Source organism: Bos javanicus, chromosome 6 (genome assembly GCF_032452875.1).
Source record: "Bos javanicus breed banteng chromosome 6, ARS-OSU_banteng_1.0, whole genome shotgun sequence".
In the NCBI taxonomy this organism is placed as follows: Eukaryota; Metazoa; Chordata; class Mammalia; order Artiodactyla; family Bovidae; genus Bos; species Bos javanicus.
Window position 1 is genome coordinate 5,642,050 of NC_083873.1, and position 25,921 is coordinate 5,667,970.

Here is a 25,921-nt window from a genome sequence, read left to right on the forward strand (position 1 = left end):
CAGAGATGTGTCTGTCTGCATTTCTGGCCTTAAATAGATTCTGCCAGACCCTTGATAAGAGGCCAGAAAGTGTTGCCCGATGAGCCTCTATGGTTCTAAATGCAGTCCAGCATGTCCAGTAGCGCCATCCCTTTAAAAGCAGTAAGCAGTCTCTGGAGGCCACTATTTGCTGCTTCCATGCTCGGGTTTCCCGGGTGGTGCTAGTGGTAAAGAACCCGCCTGCCACGCTCGTTTGGTTTTAAGATGATAGCCCTTTAACAAGGCCATAAACACTACAAAGACCTTTACTTCTGGCCTCCACCTACCTTTTCAGACTTACTTCACCTTCTTATACCTCTTGTTTGTGTCTCCACTCAGTAAACTCTTTCCTGTCTCTGAAACATCATAGATTCGAGTTCTATCCCTTTGGCATGAAATTTGAAACACCCTCTCACCAAACACTTTTTTCTTCCTCTTCTCTCTTTTTCCCTTTCTCATTCTCCCTCTCTGTCTCTCCTCCTGTCTCCATCCCTCTTTCTCCCTCCCACGCCTCACCAATTCTCTAATTAATTCCAAATTAACTTAAAAGCTCATTTCGAATGAGTCCTTCAGAGAAGCCTTTCTCGCCTGCCCTCTCCACAAAGTCAGGTGTCTAGTCTCAGTGGTAATTGCTCATCTCACTCTCTAATTTTTCTTTGTAGTACCTATCAGAGTCTGGCATTAAGATTTACTGGTGAGACTGTTTAATTTCTGTCTCCTCCACCTAAATCTAGAGTTGAGCTAGAATCCCTTTTGCTCCCTCTGCCCAGACCTAACCAAATGCCTTTCCTTTAGTGCAGGTTCAAAGACTGTTGAACAAATGAAGTGAAAGAGAGACTACTTTAGATGATCCTTTGTCCCCTACAACCATGGCAGAAAGCTATCTCACTGATTTATTCAATAAAATGTTCTGAATTCTTCCCATGTGCCAATGCCTGTGAGAATTGAATGATATATCAAAAATAGACTCATTCCTTGAAGTCCTTAAGAGTCTGCATGCATCCTCAATCGATTCAGTCATGTCTGACTCTTTGCAATCCCATAGACTGTAGCCCGCCAGGCTCCTATTGTCCATGGGATTCTCCAGACAAGAATACTGGAGTGGGTTGCCATGCCCTCCTCCAGGGAATCTTCCCCACCCAGGAACTGAACCCACATCTCCTGTGTCTTCTGCACTGCAGGTGGATTCTTTACCCACTTTGCCACCTTGGAAGCCCCTGAAAGAGTCTAGTGGGGAATATAAAATATGTATTCAGATTACTATTATAAGAGCCGACAAGAAAAACCACAAACTGCCATATGGTCAAATTTCAATTCTCTGCCATTGTCAAAGGAAAGAGACCGTCCTTAGGAGAAGAGGTTAGGGACCTCGCTGCCCAGAAGCCGCGTGACCCCTGGGTTGGCTGGAGCTGATCCTTCATTACTATTATACTGGGCTTCTTGCCCTCACAGGTACCCAGACTAACTGAGTGGCAGCCTCCTCAACTGTACAATGGTCAATTTTCTAGTGGAAGGAGAATACTGTCTTTATTTTCTTTAAAAACAAGATACCATTGCTGTTGTTATTTGCTAAGTCGGGTCCAGCTCTTTGTGACCCCATAGACTGTAGACCACCAGGCTCCTCTGTCCTTGGGATTCTCCAGGGAAGAATCGTGGAGTGGGTTGCCTTGTCCTTCTCCAGAGGATCTTGTTCCCAAGAATCAACCCCTCGTCTCCTGCATTTGCAGACAGATTCTTTACCCCTAAGTCACCAGGGAAGACCTATAACTACCATACAGTCGGGCATTTACACTCCTAGGCCTTTAACCTAGAGAAATGGATACTTACATCGACACCAAAAAAAGTGTACACAAATGTTTGCTGCAGCTTTATTTGTAACGGCCCCAAACTGAAGACAGCACAGGCGTTCCCCAACATGGTTAAACAAACCCTGATACATCATTCTCATGGACTGCTACTGAGAGGTACAAGGAAATGAACTATTAATCCCTGCAACAGTCTAGATGAATCTCCAATTATGCTGAGCAGGGAGCAAAACGGGAGCAAATCCCTAAATGTTACATCCTGTATGATCCCGTTGATATAACATTCTTGAAAGGGCAAAAATAAAGGAGAAAACTTAGTGGCTGCAGGGATTAAAGAGGTGGCAGAAGTGGAGGGGAGTCTGTGTGGCTGTAAAGGATCACTGAGGTGATGGAAACATGCTGTATCTTGACAGTTTCAATGTTAATATCCTAGTTATATTGTACTATAGAGAGATACTACCATCGTGGAAAACTGGTAAAAGGTCATAGACTGTGTTATTTCTTGTAACTGCGTGTGAATCTAGAGTTATTTCAAAATAAAAATATTAATTTAAAAAAATCAAAGCGTCAGTCATTCAGCCATGTCCAGCTCTTTGCGACTGCATGGACTGTAGCCCAGCAGGCTCCTCTGTCCATGGGATTCTCCAGGCAAGAATACTGGAGTGGGTTGCCATTCCCTTCTCCAAAAACATTGAAAGATGGACGTAAAGTCAGGGAAACAAACATTGAAGCTGGTCTGCTATGGCACGAGCCTCACAATGTTGACAGCATAATGGCCAGTGACCTGGACTACTACAGAATCCTCAGGCTTCATGGGTTTGTTCACAGTACTCTGCCAAGTGCTGTAGACACACTCAGCTTTCAGTGCCGAGATTTGGAGAAAAAGGATTTTCACGGCAATCAAAAAGCTCTTTGAGTGTTTTGATTGTCATTCAAGGTTTTACCACATCAGGTAATCATTTAATATACTATTTTTTTATCATCAAAACAAACTGGTATTCACAGTGAATTTTATTTTGTTTCTTCTAAGACATGAACTAATTTTTAACCTCAGCATAGGTTTCTTGAAAAGCTACTGGTGTTCCTAAGATTCATACTGCGGAACACAAGTGAGCAGCTTTACATCTTCAGGGTGGGCCAGGGTGTAGGGGGACATTTTCTTGGCTTCAAGGCTAGAATTTTCTGTAGATCTATGAAAATATGTGCTCTATTTATCAAAGAGTCTTTATGTTCAGTGTAACATTTGTTTTGATGAGGCAGTTCTCTGAGACCTTAGCTCAATCAATGAATAACTAGGCACTGCCTAGTATCTAGAAAGTTTTTTGATGTTTCCAGGATTATTTCGCTGATCTTAGAGAATTTTCCCCAAAATTTGAATACTGATTTAGATATGATTGAAATCAGTTTTCCAGAATCCTCGGTTATCTAAAATTTTAGGCTATCATGAAACCAAGTTGAAATTACTTCTTGGCAAATCTCCATATCTTTTTATCTCTAATAGGCCACACATTATCCTATTTTGTGTGGTTATTGGGTTCTTACTATTGTCTGTTTTTGCCTTCCTGCCATCCTCTCTACCTTTGGCCTCTTGGTTCTCCTCTTCCTAACAGTTCATGACCAGCTCCCCTCCTTTCTCTGTTCCCTGCCTCTAAGAGTCCGCATGCCCAAGGGCTTTGTCCTTGAACTTGTCGCCTGTCCACATCAACTGCCCGAGTGACCTCATTTCTCTCAGTAACTTTCTATAGCTTGCTGATTCCTGGATTTGAGCTGTGAAGCCCTGTTTGGGAGACTGAGGCTTCTTTTTAAAGTTGTGTCAATCTTGACATTTAACATAAACCGCATCGTATATCTGACCAGTGACTCGTTGTTCTGTGGTGTTTGATGTTTTTCAGAAGCCCTTCTGTTGAGGTGGACACCAAGAGTGAGAATACTTCATCATCCGAGGGAGCCAACGGTACCCTGCTGATCCACAGCCCCGCAGAACTCAAAAGCGGCTGGAGGAAGCAGAAGGGGTACCTCTCCTCATTTAGTGATTCGTTGCTTGCGTCTAATACCACGTGCGTACATATTACATGCTTTCCTAATTACTATAAAATGGCACCTCTGGTAACCTTGAGGAAAATATGACAGGCAGGGTCTCTCTTCTCTGTGGCTTATAGACAGATGACAAAAAAAGAAGAGGGGGAAAGGAGAGATTGCGTCGTGCTTGTGATACAAGGTAGATACCACGAGCATCATGAAGGGGACCATGAAGACGATGGGACCATATTCAAAAAGGGTTGTCCAGCAGGACCTCTCAAGAAGGCAGCCTCTAAGCTAGACCTGTGGATTGAGAAGCAGCCTCCATTCCCAGCCAAGGCGGCTGAGCCTTCGAGGCTGAGGGAGCAGCAGGCTTGACTGGGTGCCGCTGGGCACCGTGGATGGGGTAGTTCTGGGAAGGCCAATGTGACTGGAGCCTAAAGTGAGGGGCATGACATTAGATATAACACTGTAGTCAGGGTCCAGCCACACAGGGTCCCCACAGGCCACAGTAAGGGGTTAAAATACATGCTGAAAGGTGTTTAACTAGGATAGTAACCATATCTGACATATACTTTTTAGCAAAGCTTTCTGGCTATCGGTAGACGAGAGATTTTGGAGTAAGCAAGGGTGGAAGCAGGGAGACTAGTTAGGGAGGCAACAGTCCTGTGAACAGTATCAAGGACTCCATCCTGGGGTTGGCAGTAAAAACAAAAGATTCAGCCACACAGATGCGGAATATATGTTGGAGACAGAACCAGAGGGCTGCACTTTCCTCTCAACCCTCAACATAGATGCAACTAACACCATAGGCTTGGTGGCTTAACAAAAGAAATGTGTTCCCTTATAGTTTCTGGAGGCTGGACATCCAAGATCAGGTACCAGTATGGTGAGGCTCTAGTGAGAGCTCTCGTCCTGCCTTGCACATGGCTGTCTTCTCATTGTGTGCTCACAAGGCATTTCCTTGGTGCCAATAAGCCCACCATCCTACTGGATTTGAATCTTACCCTTTATGCCCTCATTAGCCTCCATGACATCCCCCAAAGCTCTATCTCCAAATATAGTCTCATTTGCAGGGAGGGCGTCACTGTATTAAGGACTTTAGCAGCCAGGAGGGGCGGGGGACACAAGTCCCCCACTGCAGTAACCACAGCACTGAGTACTTGTACTTCACACAAGTTTTAGAAAAAGACCTAGAAGATCATTCCCACAGTAACATTTAGGTGTATTCATGATCATTATTAATATAAAAAAATTTTTTTCAGAAGGAAATAACTAAAAAGAAATCACTTCCTGTGATAACAAACATATCTCTTCCCTGTCTTGCCTCATTCTTAGATGGGATATCGTATCCTGCCTTGAACCAATCTGTTCAAATTAATAATCTGAGTGTAGCACCTAGTTTTGCCACTTAGCCCTAAGAAGAGGTGGGGGCACTGAGGTTCCCTATTGCCTCACCTCACCTTCAGACTTCAGTGGAAAACTCACTCATCTTGAGGCTGATGCTATAGAAATGAACACAAATGGAATAAATAGTTTACTAACTTCTCACTATGCATTTGATGAGAATAAGTACATTTTAGTTTCTAGGTAATAATAAGGGGGATTTACATATTTATTTCTTCACAGAGAAATTATATTTCTCCAATTGTGGGATGTTAATATTCACTGAAAATTATTTTGAGATTTTTTTTTGTCATTTTTTCCCCATATTACAAGCATTAGAAATGTCTGTTCTCAAGAATTAATCTCATGAATTCTTCAACATCATTTTGATATTCATTAGAATGCTAATAAGCTCTCTTTAAATAAAATTATTACTTTTAATTTTTATAACATGATCTACTTTATAAATATTAAGATATTAATACTAGCATAGGCCTATGAAGAATTACAGAGAAGGCAATGGCAAGCCATCCAGTACTCTTGCCTAGAAAATCCCATGGATGGAGGAGCCTGGTAGGCTGCAGTCCATGGGGTCGCTACGAGTCCGACGTGACTAAGCGACTTCACTTTCACTTTTCACTTTCATGCAATGGAGAAGGAAATGGCAACCCACTCCAGTGTTCTTGCCTGGAGAATCCCAGGGACGGCAGAGCCGGGTGGGCTGCCGTCTCTGGGGTCGCCCAGAGTCGGACACGACTGAAGCGACTTAGGAGCAGCATACATAGCCAAGCGGAGGAGGCAGTGGCAACCCACTCGGTACTCTTGCCTGAAAATCCCATGGATGGAGGAGCCTGGTAGGCTGCAGTCCATGGGGTTGCTAGGAGTCAGACACAATTGAGAGACTTCACTTTCACTTTTCACTTTCATGCATTGGAGGAGGAAATGGCAACCCACTCCAGTATTCTTGTTGGAGAATCCCAGGTTGGGAGAGCCGGGTGGGCTACTGTCTTATGGGGTCGCACAGAGTCGGACACAACCGAAGCGACTCAGCAGCAGCATACATAGCCAACTGGAGAAGGCAATGGCAACCCACTCCAGTACTCTTGACTAGAAAATCCCATGGATGGAGGAGCCTGGTAGGCTGCAGTCCATGGGGTCACTAGGAGTTGGACATGACTGAGGGACTTCACTTTCACTTTTCACTTTCATGCTTTGGAGAAGGAAATGGCAACCCACTCCAGTGTTGTTGCCTGGAGAATCCCAGGGATGGTGGAGCCTTGTGGGCTGCCATCTATGGGGTCGGACAGAGTCACAAACAATGGAAGTGACTTAGCAGCAGCATCATTGCCAACACCATTTTTAGACATCACTATCCTCACATTTAGTTGTTACGAAATACAGAAACAATAAAAAATGAATGTTATTTAGATCAAAAGATAATTAGTATTATCAGTGAGACAGCAGACACTTACACATGACCACAATCTCTATTTCCAAGCATCTAAGGGAACAGTCCAGAGAAAGGCGATGGCACCCCACTCCAGTACTCTTGCCTGGAAAATCACATGGATGCAGGAGCCTGGTGGGCTGCAGTCCATTGGGTCACGAAGAGTCGGACATGACTGAGTGACTTCACTTTCACTTTGATGCATTGGAGAAGGAAATGGCAACCCACTCCAGTTTTCTTGCCTGGAGAATCTCAGGGACCGGGGAGCCTGGTGGGCTGCCGTCTATTGGGTTGCACAGAGTCGGACAGGACTGAAGCGACTTAGCAGCAAGGGAACAGTCTTGTGTTGGAATAGGGGAAGTCTGCCTAGAATCCCAGAAACTCCACAAACCATTGGGGCTTACCCTCCAGTATGAGGAGAAGGGCAGAGTTAGAGATGGTTATGTAGCCTCACTGTCTCAATGGACTTGAATCTGGGCAAACTCGCGGGATAGTGAAGGTCAGGGGAACCTGGCATTCTTCAGTCCAGGGGGTTGCAAACAGTCTGACATGACTTAGCAACTGAAGAACAACAACAAAAAGGAAAGGAGCGGGATGTGGGAATCCGTAGTAAGGGATACACAATAAAAATTTTAAATGTAGTCCTCCTCTTCCTTCTCATCCTTCAGTCATTTTATATTAGATTCGTTCTAACTTGTGAGAAAATCTCATTAAATCGTGACTAAGGCTGAAGAAATACAATGAGACCCTAGGAGAATCCACTGCAGTATAAAGTTTTGTTGTCTTAAACATTTCCAAGCTGACATCTAGCTTTGTTGGTATAGTGTCATGAGATTTATCATGTCAGTCTGCAAATTAAAGAACAATCCCATCAGAAAGCCTGGTAGCTCCTGGAGAAGTGTGGAGGCTGAGGATAGGAAAGAGGAGAAGGGTACCTCAGGGAAGCTGAGGTCCACACCAATGGAGGCCAAGTGGGTAGGAGCACAGGCTGGTGATTTAGGCTGTCTGAGTTCAAACCCTGTATCTGTTGCTTTGGGAAATTGACTTAACCTCACCTGTAAAATGGAGCTGCTGCTGCTAAGTCGCTTCAGTCGTGTCCGACTCTGTGCAACCCCATAGACGGAAGCCCACCAGGCTCCCCCATCCCTGGGATTCTCCAGGCAAGAATACTGGAGTGGGTTGCCATTTCCTTCTCCAATGCATGAAAGTCAAAAGTGAAAGTGAAGTCACTCAGTCATGTCCGACTCTTACTGACCCCATGGACTGCAGCCTACCAGGCTACTCCACCCATGGGATTTTCCAGGCAAGAGTACTGGAGTGGGGTGCCATTGCTTTCTCCGAAAATGGAGCTACTAAAGACTACTTGGTGTAGTTGACATCAAATGAAACAAATGTTTATAAAAGTCTTAGAACAGTGGTCACTATATGGTAAATACTCAGTGTTACTGGAGAATGCAAACCATGCTCTGGGCCTTTGGATAACTCCTTGATTTGGTTTCAAGGGAGTGAATGATCTTGGCACTTCCCTTCACTAAGAAGAGAATCATTGAAATGCCTTTTCCCAGGTCAGTATATTTGGACGTTTCCACACAGTACCTTGGGTGTCAACACACTTAGACATCTACATGAGAAAAAAAAAATCTATAAAACCCAGCAGATAGGCATCTATCTTTCCCATTAACTGAAAGTCGCTCAGTCGTGTCCTACTCTTTGCAACCCCATGGAGTATACAGTCCATGGAATTCTCCAGGCCAGATACTGGAGTGAGTAGCCTTTCCCTTCTCCAGAGGATCTTCCCAACCCAGGAATTGAACGGGTGTGTCCTGCATTGCAGGTGGATTCTTTACCACCTATCAGGGAAGTCCTCTTTCCCATTGGGCAAACATTTTTAATTTGAAAATGCTTTTAGAGTTACTATATAGAAAAATAATGTTATTTGATAATTGTGTTTCATAAAATCTTCAAATACACAGGCACAGGGTAAAAATGTTGAAATCAAATGTAGAAAAAACCCACCTTGTATCACAAAGCAGATTTCCATCATATTTATATTCATAGTGCCCACTGAATCAAGATTATCCTTCAAGTGGGCTTCCTGCAAAATTATTTTCATTTCATAAGTCCCATTGAAGAGTTGGAGCTTTAACTGTTCCCTGAACCAGAAGAATCAAAGGCATTTCTGCACACGAGGTATCTCTGATCTCATTCTACATTTAGTGTGTCTACATGTGGTTCTGAATTGTAGAAAGTTCCAGAGCTGTGTGCCCCAGTTACCTCGGCATCTTTCATAGGGCTTGTAGCTATCTAAATCTCAGGCCTGCCAAGAGTTAAATTTGTGAATTAACCAAGAGATATGGTGGTTTCCATGTTAGAAGTCAAAAGAGAATCAGCAGAAGCTGTCAGAGAGCAGATTCATTGGTGACCTTCTGACTCCCCAGAGGTAAATGGGAAAGATGTCTATCATCTATGCAGAAGACATCCTGGCCACTGATCTGAGGTTGACTGACTGACTGAGTTTTAAGTTGGGGTTCAATTTGTATGCCAACAATTTTTCAGTTTTTACCTATAAGAGAAAATGTTATGAACAAAATTTTAAGAAAGGAAATTTAAAATAACCTATGCTAGAAAATAAAATATCTTGTTTAAAAAATTAAAGTTGAAAATGTATTTTAAATCTCTCTAGTCTAGCCTTTATTTTTTTTTTTGGTCTCTGTTAAGGAAAAAGTTGTGTAACTATTTTTATAAACCATATATCATGCATGTATTTTGGTTCAGCCTCTCAATATTTTTTGACATATGCAAGACATGAATGAATAATAAACTAATTATAATTACAAAAATATTTATATATTTTCTACATTTATATTATTATAATTATAAAATGCTAAATATTTACATTTATATAAGATTTATTTTTAATATAATATATAATAATAAATATGAGACTGATAAATGAGTTAATGGTTCTCTAAAAAAGCTCTAAGATATAAAGGATGGTCTATACTCATTGCTTAACATTCAGAAAATGTCTATTCCTACCATTAAGGAAGTGTTTTCAGGGACTTCCTGGACCAGCCTCCACTGAACACGCATTTTTGAAAAGGTCTATCAAATGCCTAGCCACGCCATCCACAGTGAGAAATAGAGATGAAGGAGGCACGCTTGGCCGTCCAGCAATAAGAAACACCATCTTAGCATGAACACAGCTGCTCTCATTACGTTTCAGAAACAAACTAACAGAGGCATTATTTGGTTCTTTCCAGGTATCAAAAGAACTTTAAGATAAAAGATAAAACACCACTGAGAACCATGTGAACTGCCAACCATATACACAAGGCTGGTGAAGCCGGCGTCGTTGCCAGAAAGTCCTTTGTCCTGGGCTGACCCCCGGTGAGCTTTGTGGCCCCCTTCAGGTGAGACCTACAGCTTGGTGTCCTGGATCTACGTGGGTTCAAAACGAGGACATTTTCATCTGCTTGCATATTAAGCCAGTGACTCACTTCTTGACTGACCATAATGACACACATGGGCTTCCCTGGTGGCTCAGTGGTCAAGAATCTGCCTGTAATGTAGGAGACTTGCGGAAGATGCCCACTCAACCCCTGGGTCAGGAAGATCCCCTGGAGGTGGAAATGGCAACCCACTCCAGTATTCTGCCTAGGAAATCCCATGGACAGAGGAGCCTGGCGGGCTACAGTCCATGCGGTTACAGAAAGAGTCGGACACGACTGCGTGGCATAAACAACAGCAAATGACACACATGCCTTGTGCTTTTCCCTCCTAAAAAGGTTCTCATGTGCAAATGCATGCATGTGGATAGTAACAGTGGAAATGACCGCAGTGATTTCCTTTGGTTTTGATCAGTGGTTTTTCAGATGGGCTATGTGAGCTACTTGGGAAGCCAGATCCTCTTGTGTTCATGGTATCCTTGTATGAGGAAGGAGGATCATGAGAGCAAGACTCTAGGACCCCTCACCAATATCCTGCCCTCAATCCCGATTATCTTTCTTGAAAAAGTACAATTATATTTGAAAAACTGACTTTATACTCCCAAATTAATTCCCTTTAAAATGGGATTTAATTATACACATAACATTAATTGTGTCATCAAATACTAGGTTGCCTGAATTGCTGTGTACAAATAATCTTATTTGGTGTGTGTAGAAGGGTGACAGTAAAACACAGCTACGATTCCATGGAGCACAGGTCAGTTTTCCAATTACATTCTTAGACTGGAGTGAGGACGGGGAATGTGAATATCCCAAGTTGACAGTCCCGGGTTCACCAGCGTCATGAAACATTCACCGCTGCCACTTGGAACAACCACACCCCGTATCTCAGTCTTGTGCACACACCAGGCCCTCATCACACGCACGTGACACACTTTCTTGTCCTCCTCACCTGACACCAAAATCTCTTGTCTCATCACAGAGCTAAGACAACTAAAATACTGCCGAGTGGTAAATTGACTAAATGCTAGAATTCAGCTGTTGACTTAATGAAAACTTTGAAAGCTTTTGGGGAAGAAATATGTATTTGTATCATTCTCTGTATGTCTCCTTTCCATGACTTATTTCTCTAAAGATCCAGTTCCTATTGCTTAAACATCTTTTCCATGTTTTAAGTGAATGGAAGCAGTTTCATTTGGGAATGTGCAGTTTCTGATAAGGGAGTGTCCAAGAAACTTTTTTCCTAGTGAGGCTAGAAAGGAGGAAGCCAGGTTTACACCTGTTATTTAGGTTTAAAAGCTGTGTGAGAACATACATGGCATTCATAACAATGCCTGACACCTAGTGCTTTGGCCATTTGCTCTTTTACTCTTCTGCAGGTTGCCATGAGTAATTAGAAGCTGTGTTCGGGTATATATGCAGGTTGGGAGCTCAGAGGGCACTCTACTTCCTGGTGAAACAGTTCTTGAAAAGGGGATGAGGGGTAGGAGCAGTGTTTTGGTAGGAATATAAAATGTGACAGCCATAGGAGAACATACATATTCTGGGTATATATCCAAGAGAAATGAAAACTTACATCCACACAAAAAACGTATACACAAATGCTCGTAGCTGCTTTATCCACCACAGCCAAAAAAAAAAAAAAAGGAAATAGCCTAAGTGTTTATCAATTAATGAATGTATAAGCCAAACCTGGTATGGGGCCTGAGGATGGAGGAGACTGGGATGTGACTCCTTAATGCACACAGGGTTTGCCGTTGGGTAGTGAAAATATTCCAGAACTAGATAATGGTGATGGTTGCACAATATTGTTAATCTACAGATGATCACTAATTGTCAGTTGTATGTTATGCATAATTTACCACAATAAATAAAATTTAATAAGTGATAAGTCTGTGTATGAATGAGCCTAAAACATTTTCAGCTCTGGATAATTAAATGCTACACAAACTTTAGCAGAGAAAATGCTAATCTTTAATAATTTAGAAGTAGATTGATCTGCATCAGAGGATCATAGTAATGAAGAATAAGTTTTCTAGAAACTAATTTCATATATTACAATTTACTATATGGTACACACATAAAGTGGGCTGGAAGAAGCACAAGCTGGAATCAAGATTGTGGGAGAAATATCAATAACCTCAGATATACAGATGACACCACCCTTATGGCAGAAAGTGAAGAGGAACTAAAAAAGCCTCTTAATGAAAGTGAAAGAGGAGAGTGAAAAAGTTGGCTTAAACCTCAACATTCAGAAAACGAAGATCATGGCATCTGGTCCCATCACTTCATGGCAAATAGATGGGGAAACAGTGGAAACAGTGTCAGACTTTATTTTTGGGGGCTCCAAAATCACTGCAGATGGTGATTGAAGCCATGAAATTAAAAGACGCTTGCTCCTTGGAAGAAAAGTTATGACCAACCTAGATAGCACATTCAAAAGCAGAGACATTACTTTGCCAACAAAGGTCCATCTAGTCAAGGCTATAGTTTTTCCAGTGGTCATGTATGGATGTGAGAGTGTGAAGAAAGCTGAGTGCCGAAGAATTGATGCTTTTGAGCTGTGGTGTTGGAGAAGACTCTTGAGAGTCCCTTGGACTGCAAGGAGATCCAACCAGTCCATTCTGAAGGAGATCAGCCCTGGGATTTCTTTGGAGGGAATGATGCTGAGGCTGAAACTCCAGTACTTTGGCCACCTCACGAAAAGAGTTGACTCATTGGAAAAGACTCTGATGCTGGGAGGGATTGGGGGCAGGAGGAGAAGGGGACGACAGAGGATGAGATGGCTGGATGGCATCACCGACTCGATGGACATGAGTCTGAGTGAACTCCGGGAGTTGGTGATGGACAGGGAGGCCTGGTGTGCTGCGATTCATGGGGTCACAAAGAGCTGGACACGACTGAGCGACTGAACTGAACAGAACTGAACACACGTAAAGGAATAAAATATGGTAGGGTTTTTTCCTAATAGGATACTCCTGTTTCTGAGATAACATAGTTCCATCCAAATGCCAATTCCTAAGTATGATTTAATCTGAATAATAATGTTCTTTATATCTGAATAGCACTTCTACCTATAAGAACACTCAGGTATAATTAATCCTTTTCCTGTTCTGGAAACTGAGGCACAGAGTGGTTCAGTGACTTGCCCATGATTACACAGCTTGCATTACACCTGCAGTTAAGTGTTTAGATTTCAAACCAACTTTTTGTCAAGTGGAACATCTACTTCTCATCACTGTAATATGGTTTAAAAAAGAGAGACTCCATATCAAGAGCCTAATTACGAAGAAGGTACAACTTACACATGCATACACATTAGTTAACAACTGGCTGCTGATATTTTTTTTAATCTGGAATAGCACTTAATATGTTAATACAAGTCTTAATATGTTAGTGTGGAGAAGGCAACGGCACCCCACTCCAGTACTTTTGCCTAGAAAATCCCATGGACGGAGGAGCCTGGTGGGCTGCAGTGCATGGGGTCGCTAAGAGTCAGACACGACTGAGTGACTTCCCTTTCACTTTTCACTTTCATGAATTGGAGAAGGAAATGGCAACCCACTCCAGTGTTCTTGCCTGGAGAATCCCAGGGACGGGAAGCCTGGTTGGCTGCCGTCTGTGGGGTCGCACAGAGTCAGACATGACTGAAGCGACGCAGCAGCAGCAGCAGCAATATGTTAGTGTAAGTATTTTATGTAATTTTTCTTCCATTTTTTAATATTGCAGTTTTCCTGAACAAAAGGAAAAATGGCAGTCCTTCCTTCAAAGGTATTTTGACAACAGTATACATATGTTAAATTTTTAATCCATGATAGAAGAATGCAAATCTCTTCAAGGCAGTGCCCCCAAACTGTGTCCTTCTCCCTGGTAGGAATTGTTAGACTCCCCTCAAGTAACTTCTTGTGTAGGTTGATCCTGACTGCTACTGCAAAGAATGTTCTCTCATTTACATGTATGCTCTGCTTAGCTTTAAGGAAGTTCTGTGTGTCACTGTCATCTTTCCTTTCTCTCCATCCTAATGGTTGGAACTAACATTATTCTCAAAACATATGTTAAATTTCCGTAAGTGTAGATTACTTACTCTAATGAAAGATTCTCAAAGCAAATGCTACTTCCTGTCCTTGAACCCAGGAAGGCCCTGGGCCCGCCAATCTAGGCAGGAAAACTTTGAGGATTGGATCTGCTGCCCAAATCTCACATAACAAAGGCGACCTGTTGCTTTCTGGGTCATATCTTATTTTCCTGAAAATATTTTTGCATATCTTCTTCCAATCCCTAATTTGATTTTACTCAGTTTATCTCTCCATGCTTTTAAGAATAATAACAAGGGCTTCCCTGATGGCTCAGTGGTAAAGAATCTGCCTGCCAATACAGGAGATACAGGTTTGATCCCTGATAGAGGAAGATCCCCCATGCCGCGGAGCAGCTAAGCCTGTGCACCACAATTGACTGAGCCTATGCTCCAGAGCCCAGGAACCGAACTGCAGCCACTGAAGCCCGCGTGCTCACAACAAGAGGAGCCACTGCAAGGAGAAGCTCGTGAACTGCAGCTGGAGCATGGCCCCCACGGGCTACAACTGGAGATGGGCCTCCACAGCAACACAGACCCAGCACAGCCGAAAATTTAAAAATTAAAATAAGGCGAAATAAGAACATAGACATTAAAAGAAGAAGAATAACAAATAAGGGACTTCCCTGGTGGTCCAGTGCAGGCGCCTGGGTTCAGTACCTGCTCAGGGAACTAGACAGATCCCAGGCGCCACAACTAAGTCTGCATGCCGCCAGTAAAGATCCTATGTACCACAGGGAGACCCGGTGCAGCCACACTAATTCAGTAAATGAGTTTTTTAAAGAAAATAATAACAGTATTTAAAAGATTAGCAACATTGATTGATTTGAAAATAAGCTAATAGCTAAAGCTAATTCGTCTACCCTATTCTGGGTTATTACTGAATTTTATTAGGTACGTCAATCTAGCCGAAGAGAAGGATCAATCAGAAAGCATTCCCCTCAAAATCTTCACTGAAGACATCAAAAACAGTGCCTGTGTAAGTATTTTTAAGATCAAAAATTAAATTCCAAGTTCTCAACTTAGCAAAATGAAACTGATAGAGATATACAGAAGAGATAGAGAGATGGGGTGGGTAGGAGGGAGAACAAAAAAGAAGAGAAAGAGAGAGGGGAGTAATTTAGCAAGCACTGTGTGGGAACACATATTTTCCCGTGAAAAGATGAGTGTCTTTACATTGTGGTTTGGATTGTTTCCACTGGTTTTTTTTTTTTCCCCTCTGATGTTTTTATTTGGAATAATTGTAACTTACAGAAAAGTTAAAAAAATAGTACAAAGAACACACCATATGCCAGTTACCTAGATTCACCTATTTATGAACCTTTTGTTCCATTTGTTTGATCCATTTATTTGTCTCTTCTCTCTCTCTCTCTATATATATATATATATAAATATAAATATATATATATATTTGTGTGTGTGTATCTAACTATTTTTGAGGGTCATACGTACACCATGCCCTTTCTCCTTAAATAATTAGGTATGTCCTAAGAATAAGGATAGTCTCTCATATAACCATCACACAGCTATGACCTTTAGTAAATTACCATATGTGTAATACTTTAATCAACCATTTACTTTCCCATTTTGTTAGCTGATCTCAATAATGCCCCTTTCTAGCACAGGATTAAGAGGAAGGTAATGCTAAATGCAGAAGACTTTTGAAAGGTCTTTCATTCTGCGGAATGTCTGGATAGAACTGAGCCAAAAGGGATGATACTTTGAAAGGATCAGCAAATCTCTACCTCATTTTGTTTATGCTACTGGGGGGAAAAAATCATACCATTAGCCCCAGTTATTTGCATGTAATTTGATTTCTGAAAGTGTAGTGCTGTAGCCTAGACATTTGTGATGAAAAGATATTCTGGATGTTTTTTTATGATACTTTGTTCTACTGTAGTTTACAGTAACTCTAGATGACACAAAACAGTATTTGAAGGTAGAAAAAGGAAGTCATTTAAGACAGTTATTTCCTGGCCAAGAGCAAAGCCAGGCAAAATCCAATTTGTTCCTGACCACCAGATAAACGCAATGCTGGCAAGAGATGCATCTAGAGGGCTCTCATGCAGCAAAGCACACTTTCGTCTCCACCTACTTTGATTTGTGACAATGGGTTACATTCAGAATTTTTCACCTAGAAATTTTAAAAAATCAACTTTATTTATGTGTAACTTACACAAAATAAACATTTCTGGTGTTCTTCATTCCTGAAGATTCAAGTTTCCTTCTAGTACTTCATTTTATCCTGGAGAACTTTCCTTTTCTTATACATATCTGGTACCAACAGATTTTCTTAGTTTCTTTCACCTGAAATGTCTTTATTTCACCTTCTTGAAGGGTATTTTTGCTGGATATAGAATTCTGTTTGTAAATGTTTTCAGCACTGTAAAGATGTTTCACTTTTAGTCTCTGTGTTTTCTGATGAGTACTCTCTGCTCACTCAAATCAACCCTCTGTATGTGACTTGTCATTTTTCTTCAGCTGCTCTCAAGATATTCTCTTTAGTTTTGGTTTTTAGCTGTGTAGCTATGAAGTGTCAAAGCATGGTTTTCTTTTAATCTACCTGTTTGGTACTTTCTGAACTTCTTGATTTTATAAATTTATGTCTTTCACCAAGTTTGAGAAATTGTAGTCATCATTCTCTTGTATTAATTTTCTATAAGTTGCCTTCCTATTTTTATGGAGCATTTTTTAATGTGTTGTGTGGTCAAGAGCTATTATAAACACCCTGTTCACTGGCAGTTTAGAATGGAACTTACATTTTTAAAATTTTCAATCTCATTTCCTAGATTAATTGGTTTTATTTAATTGATTCATTAGATTTCAATCATGAAAATCTTAGTAATCATGACACCTGACAAAAAGAAAGTAATCACTGAATAGTAGTTAAAAAAAAAACTTTAATAACCAGTTCTCATTCTAATTTTACTAAAACTGACTATGTAATGACAAAGAAATAAATCCATATTATAAAAGCACGACTCAGGAAGACCAAGATGGTACTTTTTTTTAAACTATCTTTCCTCCATTATGGAAACAGCCTTAAGGTGCTGAGGGTAGCCTATGTGCCCTTGTGGAATTCTCAGTCTTTCTAGTTCTTGCTTAAGCTATTATATTTTGTGTGCCTCAAATCCTTTAACAGAAATATTTGTTTTACTGAAATGCTTTCTACTAGCTTCATGTTATATAAAGGAATGGAAGTAGATTATAATAAGGGGATTATATTCTATATACAAGCATTTTACCTTGTCATTACCTGAATTATAAGCTTTGCCTTTAGAGTATAGATAACAATTTAACAATAATGATTTACTCACTTGTTTAAAAATGTTTAATTTATAGCAGCTTTCCTCACTTCTTTTTTGCAGTCTGTTACTGTAACAGTGACAAATTCAGACACAGTGAATGATGTTATCAATATGTCACTTTCAAAGCTAGGAATAACTGTAAGTTACCTGCAAGTTATTTTTAGTTAAAAGACCAACTTTGATTTTTGAGATTTGTGTGTGTATGTGTGTGTCTGTTTGTGTATAATGTATTTATTATCATAAGACAGCTGATTATTTCAGATAACTCCATCATATTTGGTAGAATTTGAAGGCAGCCAAACTATATTAATAACCTATGTGTGTGTTAGTCACTTAGTCATGTCCGACTCTTTGAGAGCCCATGGATTATAGCCCACCAGGCTGCTCTGTCTATGGAATTCTCCAGGCAACAATACTGAAGTGGGTTGCCATTCCCTTCTTTGAGGATCTTCCCAACCCAAGGATCAAACCTGGGTCTACCATATTGTAGGCAGATTCTTTACTGTCTGAGCCACCAAGGAAGCCCCTTAATAATCTATACAGATGTGTTATTTGTGTATTCCCATTATAAATTTTGTGTGAACCGAAGTCATAGCACAATGAAATCAGGCTATAATTTTACAGTTTTAAGGAAAAAATGTATATTATATATATATATATATATATATATATATATATATATATACACACACACACACATAGACAATAAAATATTTATGATTCTAAATATTTCCTCCTCTATTGGATTATTCTTTTTGTATCTTCTTTCCTGATTCCTCCTGTCCCATCTCCATTTACCCTGATTGCACCTGAGGACTCAATCTCAGTATGAGAAAATCCTAAATGATATGTTTTGTTGTAAATCTGATGTAAAGACCACCTGGCAAGAAGCTACATCCCCTTGATGCAGGTCCTATAATGCAAAGGCTAATGCCTCTTGTGAACTGCTGAAGAAGACAAGTTCTGAATAAGACCATGGGTCTGGAGACGTTTGTGTACACATCTCTTTCATCTCATTTTGTTTTCAAGTGTCTGCTCTTTTATATTTTGATAGGACTGTTATGCTTGTTAAAAATTTTTTAGTGAAAGAGATGGCTATGTTTGAGGATGAGGGTTCAGAAGCAGAAAGAGGAGTGGAACATTCAGATGGACAGAACAGAACAAAGCACTTGTAAAGCATAGATCCTTATATAAAATTATATGTATTTATATATATACATATCAATGTGTAAAATGTACATATACATATAATTATGAATACATATTTATACATAAATGTGAAAATACCTTGCTATTGTGATATGACATAATTACAATATTTGTATTTGTGTTTCTCAATGGTATAATAAAGCCCCTTAAAACCTCAAGGCAGCCAGAATTTGGTATAAGACATCAAGATTTCTGTAAAAATATAATTTAATAATACATTTTAAATAAAATTGAATTCATATGCATTGAGTACAGCACCCCTCTGCGCTGATTTCTAATCTATATGATATATATGCCCTGAATGAGAGTTAAATCTTAGAAGAAAGTGGCTTTAGGGATAAGGTTGGGGAGACTGATTAATGTTAGAACTCATTTTATTTCATTTTTCTAACTTTCCTTTGCTTAACGTGATCAATCTCACTAGACAAAAAATTTCTATTTCAGTGAACAACTAGGGTTATTTGCCTATATACATATGCCTGATTTATGGGATTCCATCATAGTTTTTCCAGTTTTTACCTTAAAAGAAAAGATTTTTATCAGCTCTCTCATTTCTATTTGCCATGCCATTTTGAGCCTATTTAGTTACATGTGTGTGTTTGTGTGTGTGATTGCGTCCATACCTGGGAGCTTACTTCCTTCATGGCAAGGCCATGATTTTTAATCAGGAGTCAAAGGTAAGTGTAGTACCTAGTACCTATCACCAACAACTCTATTTCAAACATTTTTTGCTTTATCTTCTCCTGGAGGGCTCTTTAATTTAGCAGTCTTTGTAATTTATACTTGTTTCAAATGGGATATTCAAAATTCCTAGGCAGTGATTCTGCTGGAAGAAACTGTTTTCTACATCTGACTCCTTCTTCAGGTTAGAGTCCTTGTCCCTTCTCTCCCTTGAGTGGTGTTGCCTACATCACAGCCAGTAGGCTGCCATCTACTCAAGGCCTCTTGGGCACCTGTCTCATTTTGTTAACAGTTGCTGAGCTAATGCTGCCTTTCAAGTTTTACTTTGTTCAGGAATAGTCATGGCAGAGTATGTGGCTTTCTGGACAACATGCTTGACTGGGCAGGGACATTTTAAGGCAAAAGCCAGAATTCTCCAAGGAGTCTCAAAACAGCAGAAAGCAGGATTCTTGAGATTAGACTTCTCTTCCATAGTGAAGAGAAGTTTTTTTTAAATTATTTTATTTTTTATTTATAATTTATATATTTATTTATAATTTTATTAAAAATTACTATGTTTTTTTTTAATTCATGGACCACCCACAAAGTGAGAGGCTGACTGTGACTGCACTATGGTTGCACAGATCCTCACCCTTTATCAAAAAGGACAAGAATCTCAGTCGATCCATTGGAGGCTATGAGAGAGGGACAGGGGCTACTGGAATCAGCATTGTTCACTCAAAAATTGTTGCCACTTCCATGGACCAAATAGCATTTATACTGGCCCAAATTCTCCTTTTGAAAGTATAGAAATGCTAAGGAAATGAGTTCTTCAAGTATCTACTAGGAATATTTGCTGTGACACATAGTTCTTTTTCTTTCCAAGGGCTCTGAGAAAGATTACCAGTTGTGGATCAGTTCTGCTGAGAAAAAGACTTCATATCCACTTACTGGTAAGTGTCAGGGAAAACCTAAGATGGAGCTGGTTGGGATCCAAATTGTAACTTTAAAGTCTCAAAGTAATGGTTGATCAGTCTTAAGCTTAAATGCCCTTAAACTGAAAATCTCTTGCAGTATTCATTTATACACGTCTTAAATAATTCGAAGCACCTGCTCTATCCCAAGCACAGATAGCATCTCTTCATGCAGCAGCTTATGGTCTATTTGGGAACAGCAGTGTGGATTTTTCTTCTTTACTTTTTCCACTTGACAAACAGAGTTGTCTTGAAAACACTTACTTACTTACTCTCTATTTACTCACTTAGGTATGAAAGCAACACAAGCAGGAATTTCTTTTGCTCATACATTATTTTTCATATTCCAGTCTTGACGTTCTCAGTTCCATTTTCTAACTACTAAGTTGTCTCTATTTCGTGATCATCTTCTAAAATCCAGCCATACCTCTGACCTCAAGTACATTTATTCAATACCTATTCTGTGCCCAAAGCTTTTCTCAGCATCATAAAGAAAATGAAATAATCACAATCAGACACTTAGATTCTTCACTGACTAAACCACCTGCATGTACTTTGCTGTTTCTCAAGCTGAGTTCACTAGCACTGCTCTTGAAATTTTTGATAAATAGACTATATCTTTCCTAAAATAGTTATCATAGCAAGTTAACTAAAAATAATAATGCACATTCTTGGATGAGCAAATCTGTCAGGGGTGGTCAGTGAAAAAAGGAGGAATTAAAACAAGGGAAAAGACAAAATCTGTAGTGGAACTTGCAATATAGTCATGGTGACAATGACTTCTGCTAGAAATCTTAGAGCACTTCCTCTTGTAACTTTTTTCATCTGTTCAACAATCCTGAGTCTATTACTCTTTCAAGTGATCTGAGGAACATTTTCATGTGGTCTGAAGAATCTAAACAGCTAAGTTTTTTCTGTGATATGTATATTCCCAGTCTTAGAATACATAGAGTCACCGAGTATAAAGCTGAAGACAAAATCACCTCACCCATTTCACGTGTTTTTCTTGTCTTGTTGACATCCTTGTAAAAGTCAGTCAGCAGTAAAGTGGAAAAAAATTGAATATTGAAACATATTTAGTTTAATAAAATGCATTAATTTAAATAAGACCATGTAGATGACAACTTCTAAGCTTAGAACAGCCTCAAACAGCATGGCTGGCTCTGAGGACTCCTAAGAGGCTGTCTTTCATGCTGCTGCCTCAGCAGTCATTCTGAATGCGCTTCTTAGCATGTTCTCAGCTGACAATTATGGATTAGCTCCTGGTTATCCTGGTGTCTTGGTTGTATTTTATTACTCTCAAAGAAGCTTCTTTTGCCTTAAAGGATGGAAGTCGCTGCGATTCTTGTTCTGAATAGAGCACTGACATTGTGTTTATGCCAGATGTAAAGCAAAAGCAAGAACTCCTCCAGTTGCATTTAATAAATCAGAAACAAAAGAAAAGGAGCTTTCATGCAATTCTTTAAAGATGGAATCCACAGGACAGCACAGGGTCTTAGAGAATTCTCTGGAGAGGAAGCAATTTATAGCATGAAAGAGCAAAACAAATCACTTGGCAGGCAACTCCCGATGATTTCTGGTGTGGTTTTCCACTCTGTAAACACCGTTTTGCACTTTACTTCTGGGTTTTCTCGGCCGTGCAGGCTTGTCTCTGATCACTGTCTCGTAGGAAACCCCTTAGAGGGAAGCAGCAGCGGGAGGGAAACATTAAGGCAAACCACCCCACTGCACTCTGCCTACTGAACTGACAAAAGGAAATGGAAAATCTGTTAAACTGACATGTGGGACAGAACACTGATCAGAGCCATTCTTAACATACATAGTCCGATGATTTTAAAAATATTAAGCACCAATGCTTATTAATATATTTACTTTGATCCTTATGAGTCTATGTGTGAGGGTCAGTGTTTCAAAGGAGGAATGTTAAGGCTAGCATTTTGCCTAAGATGTACAGGTGTAGTGCGTCAAGGCAGAAACTAGAAGGCCATAAATATTCTCAGATGGAAACACAATGAAAGTCAATATTGTGCAATTCACTGATGAAATGCCTTCCAAGCCAAGCAAGGTGTCTAAAAACATTTTTCTTGTTATGTTTTAAACCCTTCTGTTTGGGCACCTGCTTTTTGCAGCGTGTCCCCTTGAGAGAGTGCACATTGTGCTTACTCGGGAGTCACAGCCTTCTCTACCCGGAAGCCCCTGAAGGTCAGCAGTCACACCAGTGTGGCATACTCGCTCACGGTAAGGTGGGTTTGATCCCACCCATCACCATCGGTCTGAATCTATATTTAGATTTTTCTCCATATAGGTCATGAACATCCCTATGGAATTAAAATGAGCTGTATTCCAGCTACTGGGCTGCTGCAGCAGCAACTGGAGGGCTCCACTTCTGCTTCTGCCCTCCAGGAGGCCTTCCTGGAGGGGCCGCAAGAACTCCAAGACCAGTTTATCCTGAAACCCAGGCACTCAGCCAGAAACCAAGCCAGAAAGCAGCAAGGGAAAGGTGAGCCCCTTCCCTTCCTGCAAGTGGCTTCTCTTGGCTCTTGTCTCTACTCCTGAAAACAAACTGTTGACGTACAGACAGTTCTCCATGTGGGGCTGGAGGGCAGTATAGGCAGGCACCAATTCCACCCAGAATCAAGTCCAGAGAAGCCCCAAAGGTCTGAAATCAAGACCCAATTCACTTCTAGGAAGGCCTTTTTTTTTTTTTTTTTTAATTAAATTCCTCTAGGTAGACAGCATAGCACTTCCTACATATAATTATGTATTCACACATCTGTGTGGGCTTTGCTGGTGGCCTAGATGGTAAAGCATCTGCCTGCAACACAGGAGATCTGAGTTCAATCCCTAGGTCAGGAAGATCCCCTGGCAAAGGGAATGGCTATCAGCCACACCAATATTCTTGCCTGGAGAATCCCACTGACAGAGAAGCCTGGCAGCCTACAGTCCATGAGATCACAAAGAGTCGAGCATGACTGAAAAACTTAAAGACACATACATAAACACACACATACACACACACACACACACACACACACACACACACACACCCCTATGTATCTTATTAGAACATGAGCTTCTTATGGCCTGGAAACACACGTCCCCCATCCCAAGGTTTTGTCCAGTATCTCGGGCCCCTCACAGGAGGTGATTAGATGACTGTGTGGCTTAGAGAAGACCCAGAATCTATTCTGGGCTTAGGCTGAAGTGGCCTTGGGCATTCTGGTTAGACTTGAACTCTCTCTCTCTTCTTTTTTTACATTAGTATATTTATTGAAGAAAATATATTTCAAAAAGAACAGTAAACCATTTGCTATTTGCTAGCAAAATTAATTTTCTCTCAGTGTATTTTGTAATTATGAAAGTCCAAATGCTCCTGCATATAGTCTATTAGAGAAGGTAAATTATCAAGCACCTTGGTCAAATATCTATTTATAGAAAATCTAATATTCAGTTTTAACTAGTTTAAATTAGAGTCTTGCAATATAATTCAGTTATCAATATTCTTATTTTTCCTGTCAGTAAACTGAATGTGCTAGTTCTCTTTGGGGGAAGACTATGTTACTCAATATTTTCCTATGCTTTTGATTTTCAAGAGAAGAGAAATCTTAAGACACTTGTGTTTGAATGTCTGGTATTGTGCCTAATGAATATTTTACTAATTAATGTTATCATTAGTAAAATGTTCATTCTGATTACTTCCCATGCTGGTTTAAAGTGACCTATGATAAAAGACATATATCAATTAGGTATGTTTTGGATTGACATGTACACACTGCTCTATTTAAAATGGATAACCAACAAGGACCTGCTCTATACCACAGGGAACTATGCTGAATACTCTGTAAGAACCTAAATAGGAAAAGAATTTGAAAAAAATAGATATATGTATAATTGAATCATTTTGCTGTACACAAGAAGCTACCACAACATTACTAACCAGTTATACTCCAATATAAAATAAAGCATTAAAAAAAGAAAATAAACTTTCACAGAAGACAAAAATAGCAATAAAAACTAAACAATGTTGTTCAGTTCAGTTCAGCTCAGCTCAGCTCAGTTGCTCAGTCACGGCCGACTCTTTGCCACACCATGGACTGCAACACGCTAGGCCTCCCTGTCCATGACCAACGCCCAGAGTTTACTCAAACCTATGTCCATCGAGTCAGTGATGCCATCCAACCATCTCATCCTCTGTCGCCCCTTCTCATCCCGCCTTCAATCTTTGCCAGGATCAGGGTCTTTTCAAATGAGATAGCTCTTTGCATCACGTGGCCAAAGTATTGACAACGTTGCATCTTCAGCAACAGTCCTTCCAATGAACATTCAGGAATTATTTCCTTTAGAATGGACAGGTTGGTTCTCCTTGCTGTCCAAAGGACTCTGAGGAGTCTTCTCCAACAGCACAGTTCAAAAGCATCAATCCTTTGGTGCTCAGCTTTCTTTATCGGAGAAGGCAATGGCACCCCACTCCAGTACTCTTGCCTGGGAAATCCCATGGACGGAGGAGCCTGGTAGGCTACAGTCCATGGGGTCGTGAAGAGTCAGACACAACTGAGTGACTTCACTTTCACTTTTGACTTTCATGCACTGGAGAAGGAAATGGCAACCCACTCTAGTATTCTTGCCTGGAGAATCCCAGGGACAGGAGCCTGGTGGGCTGCCATCTATGGGGTCGCACAGAGTTGGACATGACTGACGTGACTCGGCAGCAGTAGCTTTCTTTATAGTCCAACTCTCACATACATTCATGACTACTGGAAACATCATAGCTTTGACTAGATGGACCTTTGTTGGCAAAGTAATGTCTCTGCTTTTTAATATGCTGTCTAGGTTGCTCGTAACCTTTCTTCCAAGGAGCAAGCATCTTCTAATTTCAATGCTGCAGTCACCATCTGCAGTGATTTGGCACCCCAAAACATAAAGTCTGTCACTGTTTCCACTGTTTCCCCATCTATTTGCCATGAAGTAATGGGACTAGATGCCATGATCTTAGCTTTCGGAATGTTGAGTTTTAAGCCAACTTTTTCAATCTCCTCTTTCACTTTCATCAAGAGGCTCTTTAGTTCTTCTTCGTTTTCTGCCATAAAGATGGTGTCATCTGCATATCTGAGGTTATTGATATTTCTCCTGGCAATCTTTTTTTTTCTCTTTTAAAAATGTATTTATTTTAATTGGAGGCTAATTACTTTACAATATTGTAGTGGTTTTGCCAAAATTGACATGAATCAGCCATGGGTGTACGTGCATTCCCTATTCTGAACCCCCTCCCACCTCCCTCCCCATCCCATCCCTCTGGGTCATCCTAGTGCACTAGCCCCGAGCACCCTGACTCATGCATCGAACCTGGACTGGTAATCTGTTTCACATATGGTAATATACACGTTTCAATGCTATTCTCTCAAATCATCCCACCAGCAATCCCACTGTGTGTATGCTCAGCAGTGGGATTGCTGGGTCATATGGCAGTTTTATTTCCAGTTTTTTAAGGAATCTCCACACTGTTCTCCACACTGGCTGTAATAGTTTGCATTCCCACCAACAGTGTACGAGGGTTCCCTTTGCTCCACACCCTCT

At 40.6% G+C, this 25,921-nt stretch overlaps 1 protein-coding gene across 1 annotated transcript in view; it reads left to right on the forward strand.

The window, feature by feature from the left end:
• The first annotated feature begins 10,019 nt into the window (after window positions 1–10,019).
• The window catches only part of LOC133250030 (uncharacterized), a 123,384-nt gene continuing 107,482 nt past the window's right edge, over window positions 10,020–25,921 (forward strand). The window contains exons 1-3 of the mRNA XM_061421203.1: window positions 10,020–10,088; window positions 20,260–20,326; window positions 22,653–22,847. Coding sequence (XP_061277187.1) covers window positions 22,679–22,847 — 169 coding nt within the window. The 5' untranslated portion in view covers window positions 10,020–10,088; window positions 20,260–20,326; window positions 22,653–22,678. The remainder of the gene's footprint in view (window positions 10,089–20,259; window positions 20,327–22,652; window positions 22,848–25,921) is intronic.